This window comes from Mustelus asterias, chromosome 10 (assembly GCF_964213995.1).
Source record: "Mustelus asterias chromosome 10, sMusAst1.hap1.1, whole genome shotgun sequence".
NCBI lineage: Eukaryota > Metazoa > Chordata > Chondrichthyes > Carcharhiniformes > Triakidae > Mustelus > Mustelus asterias.
The window spans coordinates 4,145,156-4,163,298 of NC_135810.1; the positions used below are offsets into that span (position 1 = coordinate 4,145,156).

Genomic DNA, 18,143 nt, shown 5'->3' on the forward strand with positions numbered 1-18,143 from the left:
ACCCTGGGTCTCTGGATACTAGTCCAGGACAATTCCACTAGACCAATAAAGTTTGATGCTGAACTACACAAAGGGATATTAAGACATATCAAAGGAGCATCCTAAAAGCTGAGAGATCGGAGAGTTTTAGGGAGGGAATTCCAAAACTCAGGATTCATGCATGTCTGCTGTTGAGGGTCAAATGAAAATGAAAAGGCAGAATTGCAGGAGCACAGCGATCTTGGAGGGTTGTACAATGGAAAAGGAGTTTGTAAAGGAGCCTGGGGAGGAACCAGGAGAGAATTTTCCCCCAGGCTTTTCCAGCCCTGATTCCTTACTCCTCCTCATTGAGAAAATGACAGGTCAACAAGACAAATATCTGTTGTGAGAATAAAAATAAATTATATTTATGAAGCAGCATTGAAAATCTCAGAACATCCCAAATTACTCAACAGCCAATGAAATGCTTTTGGAATGTATTATCATAGAATCCTTACAGTGCAGAGGCCATTTGGCCCATCGAGTTTGCACCAACTGAGTACCTTACCCAGGCCCTCGCCTCCGTCCTATCCACATAGCCATTTACACATTTACCATGGCTAATTGACTTAACCTACACATCTTTGGACACTAAGGGGCAATTTAGCATGTCCAATCCGCTTAATCTGTGCATCTTCGGACTGTGGGAAGAAACCGGACCACACGGAGGAAACCCACGCAGACATGGCGGGAACGTGCAGACTCCGCACAGACAGTCACGCAAGGCCGGAATTGAACCTAGGTCCCTGGTGCTGTGAGGCAGCAGTGCCAACCACTGTGCCACCGTGCCACCTCACTGTTCAAGAAGTGCAGTTTGCAATGCAGATAATATCTAAGCTAGGTGAGGTGTGTAGAGAAATGCAGCAGCCCTTTTTGCACCAGACTCTGCAAAGTGCAATGTTATAACTGTTCAGACATTACATGTTCTGTGATTTTGGTCACGAATAAATATTGCTCAGGCCATTGGGGGAACGCCCCCAGTTCTTTGAAATTGTGACTGTGGAATCTTTTCTGTCCACTTGAGAAGGCAAAGGGGGCCTGGGGTTTAACATCTCATCTCAGAGACTGCACCTCCAACAGTGCAGCACTCCATCTGGCTGGACTGGGAAGGCACAGCCTGGATGATTAACTCAAATCTCTGGAGTGAGACTCAAAACTTCTGACTCAAGAGATGAGAGATGATAAAGGGAGGCACGGTGGCACAGCGGTTAGCACTGCTGCTTCATAGCGCCGGGAACGCAGGTTTAATTCCAGCCTCGGGTCACTGTCTGTATGGAGTTTGTACATTCTCCCCGTGTCTACATGGGTTTCCTCCGGATTCTCCGGTTTCCTACCACAGTGCAAAGCTGTGCAGGTAAGTGGATTGGCCATACTAAATTGCCCCTTAGTATCCAAAGATGTGAAGGTTAGGTGGATTGGACATGCTAAATTGCTCCTTAGTATCCAAAGATGTGAAGGTTAGGTGGATTGGCCATAGTAAATTGCCCCTAGAGTCCAATGATGTGTAGGTTGGAGGAATTAATAGGGTAGATATGTGGGGTTCCAGGGATAGGGCCTGGGTAAGATGTTCTGTCGGAGAGTTGGTGCAGATTCGATGGGCTGAAGGTCTCCTTCTGAACTTTAGGGATTCTTTGATACTTTTATTCCACTAAAACGGTCATTTTTATTGCTTATTATATTTGGAGATGAGGCAGCAATAAAAACAGAAAATGCTGTAAATACAGAGTAATTCAGGCAGCATTGTGGACATCTCAGGTGTCGCCTGCTTGTCAGAGGAGTACAAAATTATCTGTTTGAAGGCTGGGACAAGAGAGATGCATATTGAACACATTCACCTCCGCAGCCATTTCCCGAGGAGGTTTCATGGTGCAACGGGTGGTGTCCCTGCCTCTCAGTCAAAAACTCGCTCCGGGATCCGATGGCCAAGGAGAGAGTGTTAATAACAAAGTGAAAGCAGGTTGTGTATCAATCTGTAAATCCTTCCAGCACACACCAATGCCAGGCTGTGAGAGTGGGGGCGATTCCAGGTCAGCTGTGTAAGGGAAAGAAAGTTGGAGCCTCCGCTATCACTGCTCATGGCTCCAGACTGCAACATGCATGCGAAAGTCAATGTTGCCACATCAAATTGTATGTCCTGGGTGTTGGCTGCTGTGGATCAGAATGGTGCCAACAGCAAGGGGTTCGATCCCGGTAGTTCTATTTTCTGACTGGGTCTCTGTCTTGAAGCCACAAATAGGTGGAGACAAGCAGAATGATCAGAAAAAGGTAGATGCCGAGATTGCAGCAACAAAGTCAGAGATAAAAATTCAGATTATTTTGCTGTTGTTTATTCACCTCTTACTGCCACCTCCCTTCCCTTTGTTCTGTGGTCCCCGTAAACATTCCACACAGTTTAAACATTTGCAAAATAACAGAGCTGTCTCTACCTGGATTGTTAAACTCAAACCATCCAGCCAGCTTGTTAATTTAGCTTCAATTAAATATGCTAAAATCAAAATATCAGTGAAAAGTAATTCTTGTATTTCACCTAATGCTTCGATATGTTGCTGTATCTATCCACTGATCAAATGCTGTACCAACTGTTTGAGAAGTGTTGTTGCAATGCAGATAATATCTAAGATGTAATTTTCAAACTCTGTGCCCCACTGTGGCACCCCGTCACTGGCGAAATCCGGTAGTGCTGGCTTCATTTGCAACACCCTATAACTCATTGGCAGTGTGAGTTGATAAAGGTGCAGGGAGGGCAACGGGGCATTTGGGACCTTAACAGGACTAACAGTCTGTCTCCTTTACCAATGAGATTTAAAAATTGAGAAAGAAACAGAAGAACAATGGAGAAGGAAATCCGGTGAATGAGAGTCAAATCAGGGACAAGAGAAACAAAGAGAGGGAAAGAAAAAAAATGGATTAAGAGGAGAGATAAAGAGAGACAGACAGGAAAAGTAAATTTCCTGGACATTTTTAAAACCTCCAACCACAATTCACAACCTGAGCGAATGAGACTCCACACTTTTAATTGTTTATTATCTTTTGATTTGATTTGATTTGAATTATTATTGTCACTTGTTTGGAATACAGTGAAAAAATTGTTTCTTGCGCGCTATATAGTAAAAACATACCGTTCATAGAGTACATAGGGGCGAAGGAAAGGAGAGAGTGCAAATTATAGTGTTAGAGTCACAGCCAGGGTGTAGAGAAAGATCAACTTAAGAATAAGATAGGTCCATTTAAAAGTCTGATGGCAGCAGGGAAGAAGCTGTTCTTGAGTCGGTTGGTACGTGACCTCAGACTTTTGTGTCTTTTTCCAGATGGAAGAAGGTGGAAGAGAGAATGTCTGGGGTGCGTGGGGTCTTTAATTATGCTGGCTGCTTTTGATTTGATTAGATTTATTATTTGTCACATGTATTAGTGTACAGTGAAAAGTATTGTTTCTATACAGACAAAACATACGTTCATAGAGAAGGAAATGAGAGAGTGCAGAATATAGTGTTACAGTCATAGCTAGGGTGTAGAGAAAGATCAACTTAATGCGAGGTAAGTCCATTCAAAAGTCTGACAGCAGTAGGGCTGGTACGTGATCTCAGGCTTTTATATCCTTTTTCCCGATAGATGAAGGTGGGAGAATAGCCTCGCTTGGGTGAGATCGTAAAATCCCGTCCAAGGCCAATGGAGATGTCCGTTCTGGGAACCTTGCCCACCTCGGTGTCTGGGGTGCCAGGGAGATTGATTGGCAGTCATTAACAATTTATCATGTTGTTAAAAGGGTCCTTATGCTATCAATTACTAGACTTCATTTTCTGCAGTGAGTTTAGAAATCATAGAAACCCTACAGTACAGAAAGAGGCCATTCGGCCCATCGAGTCTGCACCGACCACAATCCCACCCGGGCCCTACCCCCATATCCCTACATATTTACCCACTAATCCCTCTAACCTACGCATCTCAGGACACTAAGGGGCAATTTTAGCATGGCCAATCAACCTAACCCGCACATTTTTGGACTGTGGGAGGAAACCGGAGCACCCGGAGGAAACCCACGCAGACACAAGGAGAATGTGCAAACTCCACACAGACAGTAACCCAAGCCGGGAATCGAACCCAGGTCCCTGGAGCTGTGAAGCAGCAGTGCTAACCACTGTGCTACCGTGCCGCCCACGGTAATTAGTGGGTAATTAAATGCAGCAATTTCTTCAGGGATTTGAGGAAGAGCAGCCATTGCTGTGATGCTAATAACACAGCAGAGCAAGTAATCCAGTAAGGTATGGCAAATCACAACACAAGGGGAACCTCAACTTGCCATAAATTGCCGGAAGACTTTCACATCAATAATGGTCGTTCAGACCCCATTGGACAAGAGGTGAAGGAATGGAGGGGGTTGGGGGGGTCTTTGGGGGGGATGGTTCTCAGTGAACTCATTGTTGGAAAAGAGGGAAAACCGAATGAGTTTCAACTTCATTCTGTTGGCCAGCAACATCTGTTGTAAGAGCACACTGACTCATCGAGTTAATGGACAGATTGTGCACCGACACCACATGAGCTGCCATGGAACAAGAAAGCAGCTTCCCATTACCCTCTCAAGGGCAATTAGGGATGGGGAGGCAGTGGCATCATGGGCTAGTAATCTAGGGACCCAGGGCAAGGTCTGGAACCCAGGTTCGAACTCCACCGTGGCAGATGGTGAAACTTAAATTCAATCATAATATCGGGAATTCAAAGTCCACTGATGACCATGAAATCATTGTCGATTTTTGTAAAAACAGTTCTGGTTCATTAATGTCCTTTCAGGAAAAGAAATCTGCTGTCCTTACCTGGTCTGGCCTACATGTGATTCCCAAGCTACGCAGTGTGGTCGACTCTCAAATGCTCTCCAAGGGTAACTAGGGATGGGCAATAAATGCTGACCAGCCAGCAACACCCATGTCCTGTAAAATGAATTTTAAAGAAAATGCTGGCCAAGCCAGTAACGCCCACATCTCGTGAAAGAAAAAAGGACAAAGGTGGAGGCCATTTGGCCCATGAGTTGATGCTAGCTCTCTGCAGAGCAAACCAGTAAGTCCCATTCCCCTGCTCCAGCCTTTTATGAGCAAGATTTACAGTTGAGCTTTCAAGCCTGACTGGATTAAATATCCTCCAAACATTTACTGACGAGCTCTGGACATGGCAAGTGACTCTTCAGTGGGCAAAGAATTCCAGAGATTCATCACCCTCTGAGAGAAGAAGTTCCTCCTCAACTCTGTCCTAAACTGACCCCCCTTTATTTTGAGGCTGTGCCCTCTAGTTCTAGTTTCCTTTCTAAGTGGAAAGAATCTCTCCATCTCTACCCTATCCAGCCCCTTCATTATCTTATAGGTCTCTATAAGATCCCCCCTCAGCCTTCTAAATTCCAACGAATACAAACCCAATCTGCTCAGTCTCTCCTCATAATCAACACCCCTCATCTCTGGTATCAACCTGGTGAACCTTCTCTGCACTCCCTCCAAGGCCAATATATCCTTCCGCAAATAAGGGGACCAATACTGCACACAGTATTCCAGCTGCGGCCTCACCAATGCCCTGTACAGATGCAGCAAGACATCTCTGCTTTTATATTCTATCCCCCTTGCGATATAGGCCAACATCCCATTTGCCTTCTTGATCACCTGTTGCACCTGCAGACTGGGTTTTTGCATCTCATGCACAAGGACCCCCAGGTCCCTCTGCACAGCAGCATGTTGTAATTTCTTTCCATTTAGATAATAATCCAGTTTGCTATTATTTCTTCCAAAGTGAACAACCTCGCATTTGTTAACGTTATACTCCATCTGCCAGATCCTCGCCCACTCACTCAGCCTGTCCAAATCTCTCTGCAGACCTTCTACGCCCTCCACACGATTCACTTTTCCACTTATCTTTGTCTTATCTATTCACTTATCTATTAACTGAAAATTTGCCAAATTTGTGCAAGTTATACCACATCAAGAGTTATCATCCAGAGGACAAGATTCATTACAGGATTATCAGGAAACTCAGAGATGCCAATAAACCGAAAGTAACTCGTAGCTATTTATCTGCACAGTCTCAGTATGCACAGTATTTAATATCATATCTAGTCTCGGGATCAGAAGATTCTAGATTCATTCGTACTCTAGAGACTTCAACACAAAATCTAGGCTGACTCTCCGGTTCAGTACTGAGGGTGTGCTGCACTGTCTGAGGCATCATCTTACAGGCAAAAACATTGAACAGTCCAAAGATGTGTAGCTTAGGTGGATTGGCCACGGTAAATTGCCCCTTAGTATCCAAAAATGTGTAGGTTAGGGGATTAGCGGGGTAAATACTTGGGGTTACGGGAATGGGGCAGGGGTGGGCCTGGGTGAGATGCTGGGTTGGTGCAGACTCGATGGGCAGAATGACCTCCTTCTGCACTGTAGGAATTCTATGATTAAATCAAAGCTGCATCTGCGCTCTCATATGTACATCATAAATCCCACTGTCACCTTCACCTTAGTATCCATCCAAAATCACTTTGCAACTCTGCAAAAAAACACCCGAGACTGTAGACCCAGTGGGTTTGTGTGTATAATCCACAGCATTGAGAATGTAACCACTGCGAGATACTCCACGTGTATTTTAACAGTGAATTTCTGCAGCTTGCAGATATGATCAAGGTGTGCAGACTTGAATCAATGGTTAAATAATCAGCTCTGAAATTTGCTCATTTAAATACCAGGCCAATTACTTTGCAACATGAAAGGAAGATTAGTTCAATGAGATTAGTTCAAGTGTGGCTCATGGGAGCAAATGCTGTTTGCAGCAGAAAGAATTCAGGCACGTGGCTGGATCATTCAATAACCGGCATTTATATGGCGCCTTGAAAGGAATTCCAAGGTACCTCGCAGGTGAGTTATCAAAGCAACATCACAGAAACATTAGGGCAGGTGATCAAGGAGTGTAAAAACAGCGAGGTTATGTTGCAGCTGCTGGTGAGGCCACACCTGGAATACTGTGTACAGTTTTGGTCTCCTTACTTGAGAAAGGATATACTGGCACTGGAAGGGGTGTGGAGGAGATTCACTGGATTGCTTCTGGAGTTGAGAAGATTGGCTTGTGAGGAGAGACTGAGTAGAATGGGACTATACTCATTGGAATTCAGAAGAATGAAGAGAGATCTTATAGAAACATATAAGGGAGTAGATAAGATAGAAGCAGGGAAGTTGTTTCCACAGGTAGGTGAAACTAGAACTAGGGGGCATGGCCTAAAAATAAGGGGGAGCAGATTTAGGACTGAGTTGAGGAAAAACTTCTTCACACAAAGGGTTGTGAATCTGGGGAATTCCCTGCCCAGTGAACCAGTTGAGGCTTCCTCGCTGAATGTTTTTAACGCAAGGATAGATAAATTTTTGAACAGTAAAGGAATTAAGGTTTATGGTGAGCGGGCAGATAAGTGGAGCTGAGTCCACAAAAAGATCAGCCATGATCTTATTGAATGGCGGAGCAGGCTCGAGGGACCCCGATGGCCTACTCCTGCTCCTAGTTCTTATGTTCTTATTTTGAAAGGAGATAGGTTTTAAGGGGTAAGGGAAGAGAGAGACAGGGTGGAATTTTGCCATCCCGCCATGGAAATTGTAATGGGTGGGGTGTGGACCGTGCAAAGGTCTGTTGACCTCAGGCGGGATTTTTCAATCTTGGTGCGAGCGCGGCCGGTAAATCCCGTCCCAAGAGTGACGGAGAGCGGTTTGGGGAGGGAATTCTACATCTTAGAGCCTCGGCAGCTGGAGGTACAACTGCCTATGATGGAGAGATGAAAGCACGTGAGGTCGGAGTTGGAGAATACTACAGAGATTTGGCATGGGGAGTGGGGGTGGAGAGGTCGGGGAGTAAGGGTGGTAGGGAGAAGGCGGTGCAGGTGGGGAAAGGGGAGGGTGCTGCGAGGGGGGATGGGGGTGGTTGGAGGGGTTTGAAAACAAGGATAAGAATTTTAAAATTGAGACGTTGCCAGACCAGGAGCCAATATAGGCCAGTGAGTGCGGTGGTGATAGGTGAGTGGGGGACCTGCTGAGAGTTTTGGGTGAACTCAGGGTTGTGGCAGCTGGAAAGTGGGAGGTGGGCAAGTTCGAACTGTCCAGTCTAGTACAAACATAAGGGGAAGAGGAAAATCATGTTGAGTTTTCTGGTGTACAAAAATAATGGCAGCAGGTTTTTGTGCTAGAAAATGTCTGAAATGCGGAAACAACACAGTTGCTTTGTGTTGTTATCTATGTTCTGTGATAACATCAGAACAGCCTGCCTTCAGAGATTGAAGTTACAAAAACTCAACAAAGGAAATGTGCTTGGCATCACTGACTCACTCACACACAGTTTGCATTTCCTCAAGATTCAACCGACTTGATCAAATCCCACCATGCACCATGAAAAGGTTGCGTTTTTGAACCAACTGAAACGAAATATGCCACTTTAAAAAAATTTGTTTATGGGATCGGTTGTCCATCCCTAATCGCCCGCGGGAAGGTGGTGGTGAGCAGTCTTTTCGAACTGCTGCAGTCCACGTGTTGTAGGTGCACCCACAGTGCTGTTAGGGAGGGAGGCGGGGGGGGGGGGGGGGGGGTTCCAGGTTTTTGACACCAGGTCCAAAGTTGGAATGGAGTCAGGACAGTGTGTGACTTGGAGGGGAGCTTGAAATTGGTGGTGTTCCCATGGAACATCTGGAATCTGAAAATCTGGAATTAAGAATCTACTGAAGACCATGAAACCATTGTTGATTGTCGGAAAAACCCATCTGATTCACTAATGTCCTTTAGGGAAGGAAATCTGTCGTCCTTAGCTGGTCTGGCCTACACGTGACTCCAGACCCACAGCAATGTGGTTGACTCTCAACTGCCCTTGGGCAACTAGGGATAGGCAATAAATGCTGGTCAGCCAGTGACGCCCACGTCCCACGAATGAATAAAGTTCATAGCGTACGTAGGGGAGGAGAGGGTGCAGACTGTAATGTTACAGCCATAGCTAGGCTGCAGAGAGTTTATAAGTGTTAGAGTAGAGTTTTAAAAGCATAGAACGAGAGTAAAGTATAGAATTAGCGGGTATGCTGGGGACAGCTCACAAAAGGTCGCTTTGCTCTGGAGCCCTCTTGATTAGTCAGATGGGAAGGCGCTCTCAAAGAATGGGACTCACACGGAAGAAAAATTATTGGGAAATATTTAACTATTTGAAAGGAGTCAACTTTAAAAGCATGGGTGTGTGCTGTATACAGTAACCTGTTTGGCAAAAAGGAATCGTTTTTCAAAGGAAAAAGAATTATTTTAAAAATGAAAATGTGATTGGAGTTGAGTCAACTCACCAAGCCTCCTTCCATAATATCTATATCTTTGTCACTGAAAATCTCATCCATCCATACAGTGCAGAAGGCGGCCATTTGGCCCGTTGAGTCTACACTGACTCTCCAAAAGAGCACCTTACCTAGGCCCATCCCAAGCCCTAATTCCCCTGACCTACACATCTTGGAGCAATCTAAGAGCAATTTAGCATGGCCAATCCATTTAACCTACAATAAATGCAAAATACTGCAGATGCTGGAATCTGAAACAAAAACAGAAAAATGCTGGAAAATCTCAGCAGGTCTGACAGCATCTGTGAGGAGAGAATAGGGCCAACGTTTCGAGTTTGGATGACCCTTGGTCAGAGCTGCTCTGACCAAGGGTCATCTAGACTTGAAACGTCGGCTCTGTTCTCTCTCCACAGATGCTGTCTGACCTGCTGAGATTTTCCAGCATTTTTCTGTTTCTGTTGCCACTTAATTTACACATCTTTGGACTGGGGGAGGAAACCGGAGCGCCCGGAGGAAACACATGCAGACAGGGGGAGAATGTGCAAACTCCACACAGACAGGCACCCAAGGCTGGAATTGAACCCGGGTTCCTGGTGCTGTGAGGCAGTGGTGCTAACCACTGTGCCACCGTGCTTTTGTTAGGCTTGATTGTCCCAACGCTTTCCTATTTAGCTTTCCAGTTCACGTTCTATAAACATGAGCTCGTCCAAAGCTCTATTGCCCGTGTCCTAACTCACATCAAATCCTCTTCACCATTCACTCTGGTACTCACCAACACTGCCTCCCGATCCAGCTACATCTTGCTTTTAAAATCCTAATATCCTGCCTTTCAAATCCCTCCATGGTCTCACACCTGCAACCCCTGTCTCTTTAATCTCCTCAATAATACTCTCTGAGATCACCGTGCCTTCACCAATTCCAGACTTCTGTACATCCCAAAGTTTCCTTTGCTTCACCAATGGTGGTCACTGCCCAGATAAAGCGTGAAGGGACAGGTACACTCGATCACAACAGCACAAACAACCGCAACTTGCATGTATAATACAGCTTGAACATCGCAAAGAGCCCCAATGCAATTCCTTGAGGCATTAACAAGCAAGGTTTGACACTGAGTCACAGAAGGAGGTAAGAGAAGAGGGAAGATAAGCTTTACAAGGCATTGTAAATGAGGAGAGAGAGCTGGAGAGGTTTCCAGAGGGAATTCCAGAGACTGGTGCTTAGAAAACTGAAGGTCAGCATGTGAAGCAATTAAAATCAGGGAAGGGTATTGGAGGAGCACACACTGCCTGTCGGCTGGAGGAGATAAGGAGTTCATTATAGAACGTAGGAACATAGTAACTGGGAGCCAGACCATCTGCAACTTCTCAAGTCTGTTCCACCATTTAAAAAATATCAAGGCTGAATTTTTACATCAACCCCACTTCTGGGCCCACCTCAGTAACCCTCAATTCCCTTACTGCCCAAAAATCGATTAAGTTCTGTATTGAATTCACCCAACAACTGAGCTTCATGAGGTAAAAAATTCCAAAGATTCACCAGAAGAATGAAGAAATTTCTCATCTCGTTCCAAAAATGGCCAACCCCTTAGCCTGAGACTGATCTGGCTCCAAAATCTGGACTTTCCAGCCTGGGGAATCAGTCTCCGCTGGCAGCACCACCCCTCCCCCACAAAAAAATTACGCATTTCATTGAAATCTCTTCTAAACTCCAGAGAATTCAACCTGAAACTCATTGTTTCTCACTGTCCTCTGTGTATTACCATCACAATGAGCACACGCCCACAATCTTTCTCAAGAGCTTTCAGTTCCTTTTTTTCTGGTTACGATGACCCATGACGTAGCCCCACATTAATAAGTGAGCTTGTAAACTTTGATCTTATCAAAATACAATCATACAAACTCGGAGCTGAAGTCACCCATTCAGCCACTCAAGCCTGCTCCACCATTCAGTGATCTGTTTGTGTTTTGAGATCCACATTCCCATCTATCCCTGACAACCTTTGATCCCCTGGCCTAACAAAAACCTATCTACCTCTGCCTTAAAAATATTCAATATTCACTTCCAACGCCTTCTGAGGCAGAGTTTTAAAGTCGCACAACCCTCTGAGAGAAATATTTCTCCTCATCTCTGTCCTATAAGGGCAGCCCCTAATTTTAAAACAGTGCCCCCTTTGTTCTGGACTCACCCACGAGAGGAAACATCCTTTGCACATCCACCTTGTTAAGACTGTTCAGGATCTTAATAACTTCAATCAAGCCACTCCTCACTCTTCTAAACTCCAGTGGAAACAAGCCCAGCCTGACCTTTCCTCAAAAGGCAACCCACTCATTCCAGGTATCAATCTAGTAAACCTGCTGTGAACCTCCTCCAATGCAGTTGCGTCTTCCATTAAATGAGACACAAACTGCACACAGTATTTTACATGTAGTCTCATCGATGCCCTGCATAACTGAAGCATGATGTGGAGATGCCGGCGTTGGACTGGGGTAAACACAGTAAGGAGTCTCACAACACCAGGTTAAAGTCCAACAGGTTTATTTGGTAGCAAATGCCACTAGCTTTCGGAGCGCTGCTCCTTTGTCAGGTGAGTGGGAGATCTGCTCATAAACAGCAAACAGGGCATATAAAGACACAAACTCAATTTACAGAATCATGAATAATGATTGGAATGCGAGTCTTTACAGCTCATCAAGTCTTAAAGGTACAGACAATGTGAGTGGAGAGAGCATTAGCACAGGTTAAAGATATGTGTATTGTCTCCAGACAGGACAGCCAGTGAGACTTTGCAAGTCCAGGCAAGTTGTGGGAGTTACAGATAGTGTGACATGAACCCAAGATCCCAGTTGAGGCCGTCCTCATGTGTGCAGAACCTGGCTATCAGTCTCTGCTCAGCGACTCTGTGCTGTCGTGTGTTGTGAAGGCTGCCTTGGAGAACGCTTGGGGAACGCTTACCCGGAGATCAGAGGCCAAATGCCCGTGACTGCTGAAGTGCTCCCCAACAGGAAGAGAACAGTCTTGCCTGGTGATTGTCGAGCGGTGTTCATTCATCCGTTGTCGTAGGGTCTGCATGTTTTCCCCAATGTACCATGCCTCGGGACATCTTTTCCTGTAGCGTATCAGGTAGACAACGTTGGCCGAGTTGCAAGAGTATGTACCATGTACCTGGTGAGATGATGGCATCCGTGTTGATGATCCGGCACGTCTTGCAGAGGTTGCTGTGGCAGGGTTGTGTGGTGTCGTGGTCACTGTTCTCCTGAAGGCTGGGTAGTTTGCTGCGGACAATGGTCTGTTTGAGGTTGTGTGGTTGTTTGAAGGCAAGAAGTGGGGGTGTGGGGATGGCCTTGGCAAGATGTTCGTCTTCATCAATGACATGTTGAAGGCTCCGGAGGAGATGTCATAGGAGATGTCCGTAGTGTCGCGACAAAAGCTGGGGGTTCTTTGTACAATGGGTTTCAGGATGCCCTCGACATAGCCGGAGAGGTTCTCGCACAGGGTCCCATTGCCTGATACGATGGGACGGCCGGGTGTGTTTGCCTTGTTTATCTTTGGGAGGCAGTGGAGATCTCCAACATGGGGAGTACGTGGGATGAGAGCATGGAGGGTGTTCTGAAGGTCTGGATCAAAGGTCTTGATCAGAATGTTGAGTTGACGGGTGTGTTCTTTGGTCAGATCTGCAGGTAACTGTCTGTAGTGTTCCTCGTTGTTCAGTTGTCGGTACACTTCTTTGCAGTAATCCGTTCTGTTCAGTATGACGATGGCCCCTCCTTTGTCAGCTGGTTTGATGACAATGTTGGGGTGAAGAAGCTACGACATCTCCTCCGGAGCCTTCAACATGTCATTGATGAAGACAAACATCTCGCCAAGGCCATCCCCACACCCCTACTTCTTGCCGTCAAACAACCGCACAACCTCAAACAGACCATTGTCCGCAGCAAACTACCCAGCCTTCAGGAGAACAGTGACCACGACACCACACCACCCTGACACATCAACCGCTGCAAGACGTGCCGGATCATCAACACGGATGCCATCATCTCATGTGAGAACACCATTCACCAGGTATACGGTACATACTCTTGCAACTTGGCCAACATTGTCTACCTGATACGCTGCAGGAAAGGATGTCCCAAGGCATGGTACATTGGGGAAACCAGGCAGACGCTACAACAACGGATGAATGAACACCATTCGAGAATCACCAGGCAAGACTGTTCTCTTCCTGTTGGGGAGCACTTCAGCAGTCACGGGCATTCGGCCTCTGATCTTCGGGTAAGCGTTCTCCAAGGCGGCCTTCACAACACACGACAGCGCAGAGTCGCTGAGCAGAAACTGATAGCCAGGTTCTGCACACATGAGGACGGCCTCAACTGGGATCTTGGGTTCATGTCACACTATCTGTAACTCCCACAACTTGCCTGGACTTGCAAAGTCTCACTGGCTGTCCTGTCTGGAGACAATACCCATCTCTTTAGCCTGTGCTAATGCTCTCTCCACTCACATTGCCTGTACCTTTAAGACTTGATGAGCTGTAAAGACTCGCATTCCAATCATTATTCATTATTCTGTAAATTGAGTTTGTGTCTTTATATGCCCTGTTTGCTGTTTATGAGCAGATCTCCCACTCACCTGACGAAGGAGCAGCGCTCCGAAAGCTAGTGGTGTTTGCTACCAAATAAACCTGTTGGACTTTAACCTGGTGTTGTTACACTCCTTACTAACTGAAGCATAACATCCTCAGTTTTATGTTCAATTCCTCTTGCACTAAAGGATAGCATTCCATTAGCATTCTTATTTACTGTACCTGCATACTAACTTTTGTTGACTCATGCACAAGAACACCCAGATCCCTCTGCACCTCAGCATTTTGCAGTCATCCTCCATTTCAGTAACACTCTGCTTTTTTATTCTACCTGCCAAAGTGAAAAACTTCACATTTTCCCACATTATGCTCCATCTGCCAGATTTTTGTCCACTCACTCAACCCATCTAGATCTATCTGCAAACTCTTAATGTTCTCTTCACAGCCTACATTCCTACCCAAGTTGGTGTAACCTGCAAATTTAGCTCCCATGTCTTCATCCCCCATCATCTAAGTCATTGATATAAATAGTAAAAAGTTGAGGTCCTAGCACAGACCTCTGATGGATTCCACTCGTCACATCCAGCCAATCAGACAAAGACCCATTTATGCATACTCTCTGTTTCCTGTCAGCCAGCCAGGCTTCAATCCAAGCTAATAAGTTACTCCCTACGCCATAACGGTTGAGGACTCTGGGTCTGTATTCGTTGGAATTTAGAAGGATGAGGGGGGATCTTATTGAAACTTACAGGATACTGCAAGGCCTGGATAGAGTGGAGTTTCCACTAGTAGGAAAAACTAGAACCAGAGGGCACAACCTCAGACTAAAGGGACGATCCTTTAAAACAGAGATGAGGAGGAATTTCTTCAGCCAGAGAATCTGTGGAACTCTTTGCAGAAGGCTGTGGAGGTCGGGTCATTGAGTGCCTTTAAGACAGAGATAGATAGGTTCTTGATTAATAAGGGGATCAGGGGTTATGGGGAAAAGGCAGGAGAATGGGGATGAGGAAAATTTCAGCCATGACTGAATGGCGGAGCAGACTCGATGGGCCGAGTGGCCTTGGTCTTACCATGAGCTTTCATTTTCCACAATAATGTTAGATGTGGCATCTTATCAAATGTCTTCTGGAAATCAAGTACAGCACATCTACAGGCTCCCCTTTATCCACAGCGCATGTGACTCCTTCAACGAACTCCAATAAATTTGTTAAACGTGATTTCCCTTTCACAAAACCATTCTCTTCCCGATTACTTTGAGTTTGACTAAGTGCCCAGCTATAACCTTTTTAATGATCGATTTTAGCACCTTCCCCACGATAGACATAGAGCTAACAGGTGTATAGTTTCCTTTTTTCTGCCTCCCTCCTTTCTTAACCAGAGGGGTTGCATTTGCTATTTTCCAGTGTGGTGGAACCTTTTGCAGAATCTTAGTTACAGCTGGTTTCATTAGCACTGCATTAAACTATTATTTTGGATTTAAACAACCTCTTCGATATGGCAAACCTAAAACCTATTTCTTGGAGTTATTGCTGGTTGAAAATCTATTGCCATTTGGTAAACCAGTCGCTTGTGCATGTTAAGAGGTGGCTGGAGAGAAAAAACACCCAAATTATTAATACAACTATATTTCCGTTCCATCTGATGGCACACGCGCCTGAAATGAGTGCAATCTAGTGCACCAGAAATCCCCAAACAATACACAGGGGAGGTGGTGGTGTAGTGGTATTGTCGTTGGACTCGCAATCCAGAGACCTAAGGTAATGCTCTGGGGACCTGGGCTCAAATCCCACCACGGCAGATGATAAAAATTGAATTCTATAAATTAGAAGTCCAATGATGACTTGATTTATTATTGTCACATGTATTGGCATACAGTGAAAAGTATTGTTTCTTGTGCGCTATACAGACAAAGCATACCATTCATAGAGAAGGAAAGGAGAGAGTGCAGAATGTAGTGTTACAGTCATAGCTAGGGTGTAGAGAAAGATCCTAAGGATTGCCAAATCTGTAAGAGATTGAATTAGACATTTGTTAGAGAGTGTAAAAGAGTTAGAATGAAGCTGTAGAAGCATAGAATGAGAGCAAAATGTAGAATAAGAAGGTATGCTGGGCACAGCTTGCAAGAAGTCACCTCGCTCTGGCGCCATCTTGAAAAATGACCATGAAACCATTGTTGTAAAAACCCATCTGATTCATGAATGCCCTTCAGAGAAGGAAATCTGTACTGACTCCATATGAGATATAATGATATGACTCCAGATCCTCAGCAACATTGATGGTTAAATGTCACTCAGTTCATCAATGCTCACATTCCAAATCTAAAATAGCCATTGTTTTAGAATAGTGCTCACAGTTTCCTTTCTCTAGTTGAGAGCACCCTGGCCCATCAATGTGTCTTGTTATTAAGTGAAAGCTGCAGTTCTACATAAATTCATAAGATATAGAAGCAGAATGAGGCCATTCGGCCCATTGAGTCCACTCAGCCATTCGATCATGGCTGCTATACTCCTCATCCCCATTTTCCTGCCTTCTCCCCGTAACCCTTCAACCCGTTACCAGTTAAAAATCTGTCTAACTCCTCCTTAAACTTACTCACTGTCCCAGCATCCACCACACTTTGGGACAGCGAATTCCACAGATTCACAACCCTTTGGAAGTAGTAAATTTACTGCCTCTTATCTTAAGACTATGACCTCTCGTCCTAGAATGCCCCACAAGAGGAAGCATCTGCTCCACGTCTACTTTATCCATACCTTTTATCTTCTTGTATAACTCAAATTTGATCTCCCCTCATTCTTCTTAAATTCCAGAGAGTCTAGGCCGAAACTGTTCAATCTCTCTTCATGTGGAGATTATCAGATTTTTAACCCATAATCGAGGCTGACCCATCCAGTGCGATGCCGAGGGAGCCCTGCACTCTCAAAGGTCCCTTGTTCCTGAGGAGCTTTAAGTGGAGGCCCCCTTTGCTCTGGAGTGAATGTACAAAATCCCAGACAGTATTGAGAAGAGTTTTGGTTATTGAGCCAGGGTGGAAGCAATGAGCTGTATTAAACTAACAATTTTATTTAGCAATTTGAATTCCATTTGATACATCAACAGATTAATTTGCTTTCAGAAAAACAATTGCACGCACCTCTGAGAACTTGAACACTTTATTTATTAACATTATGAGTCTCCTAGGTTTGTTCCCTTAAGTGATCATCCTTTCGTGATTCTTACAAGTACTTGATGTCAAAATATAATCAGCTCTTTGCAATTTTAAATCAAATACTTCCTTTTCTCACCCAAACATTTCTGACTTCTGTGCTGCCCGGTGCTACCTCAGCATCCGCAGGTCCAATGCTGAAGTCAGATGCACAAAGTCCTCTGTAAGTCACCACTCCTGCTAGTGCTGAAGTAGGAAGTTGGTGGCCATGTTAAGATCATTGTTGGTCGCTCTCAGAGCCTCCATGGCATCGACTCTGGAAAAGCCCATCTCCATCAGCCTCGCCACCTGCAACATACACACACAAAACAACATCCAGATAAGAGAAATTAAACGTAAGGAAACTCACATCAACCGGTCACATTGCCCGTCTGTACCCCTGCTTTAGTTAACCTGCTCCTAAACCATCACCCACTCTTCTGCTTCCTGTCCGTTTAACAATTCCCATGGCCCTCCTGGTCAGCCTCCCATTTGACATCCTCGATAAACTAAAGCTCAATCACATTTCTGCTGCGCAGACTCTTTAAGTCCCATTCACCCATCTCCCTGCTGACTCACACTGGCTCCCAGTTAAGCCACACTCCAATATTACAATTCTTATTTCTCCAGGGCCTCAGCCTTCCTTATCTCTGCATTCTCCTGCAGCTCTACAACCCTCTGAGATCGCTGCACTCTTACAACTCTGGCCTCTTGGACATTTTCAATTGTGATCGCTCCATCGTTGGTGGCCGTGCCTTCAGCTGTTGAGGCACCAGGATCTGGGATTCCGGCCCTATATTTCTCTCGCTTCGTTTGATACTCCTTCAAGCCTATCTCTTGGACCTCTGTGAAGCACCTTGCACATTTTACTATGTTATGGGCTATACAAATACAAGATGCTATTGATATCACATGAAGATGAGAATTTTAAATTCAAGGTGCTACTTGTTCCCCCTTACTGAAGAGGTCAATTACCAGGGGGCATGGATTTAAGATGATTGGTAGAAGGATTAGAGGGGACATGAGGCAAAACCTTTTTCACCCAGAGGGTGGTGGGT

The 18,143-nt window shown here is 45.2% G+C and overlaps 1 protein-coding gene across 1 annotated transcript in view; it reads right to left on the reverse strand.

The window, feature by feature from the left end:
• Nucleotides 1-16,944: 16,944 nt before the first annotated feature.
• Nucleotides 16,945-18,143, reverse strand: part of ubac2 (UBA domain containing 2) — a 209,019-nt gene continuing 207,820 nt past the window's right edge. The window contains exon 9 of the mRNA XM_078221555.1: nt 16,945-17,394. Within this exon, the coding sequence (XP_078077681.1) occupies nt 17,287-17,394 (108 nt within the window). The 3' untranslated portion in view covers nt 16,945-17,286. The remainder of the gene's footprint in view (nt 17,395-18,143) is intronic.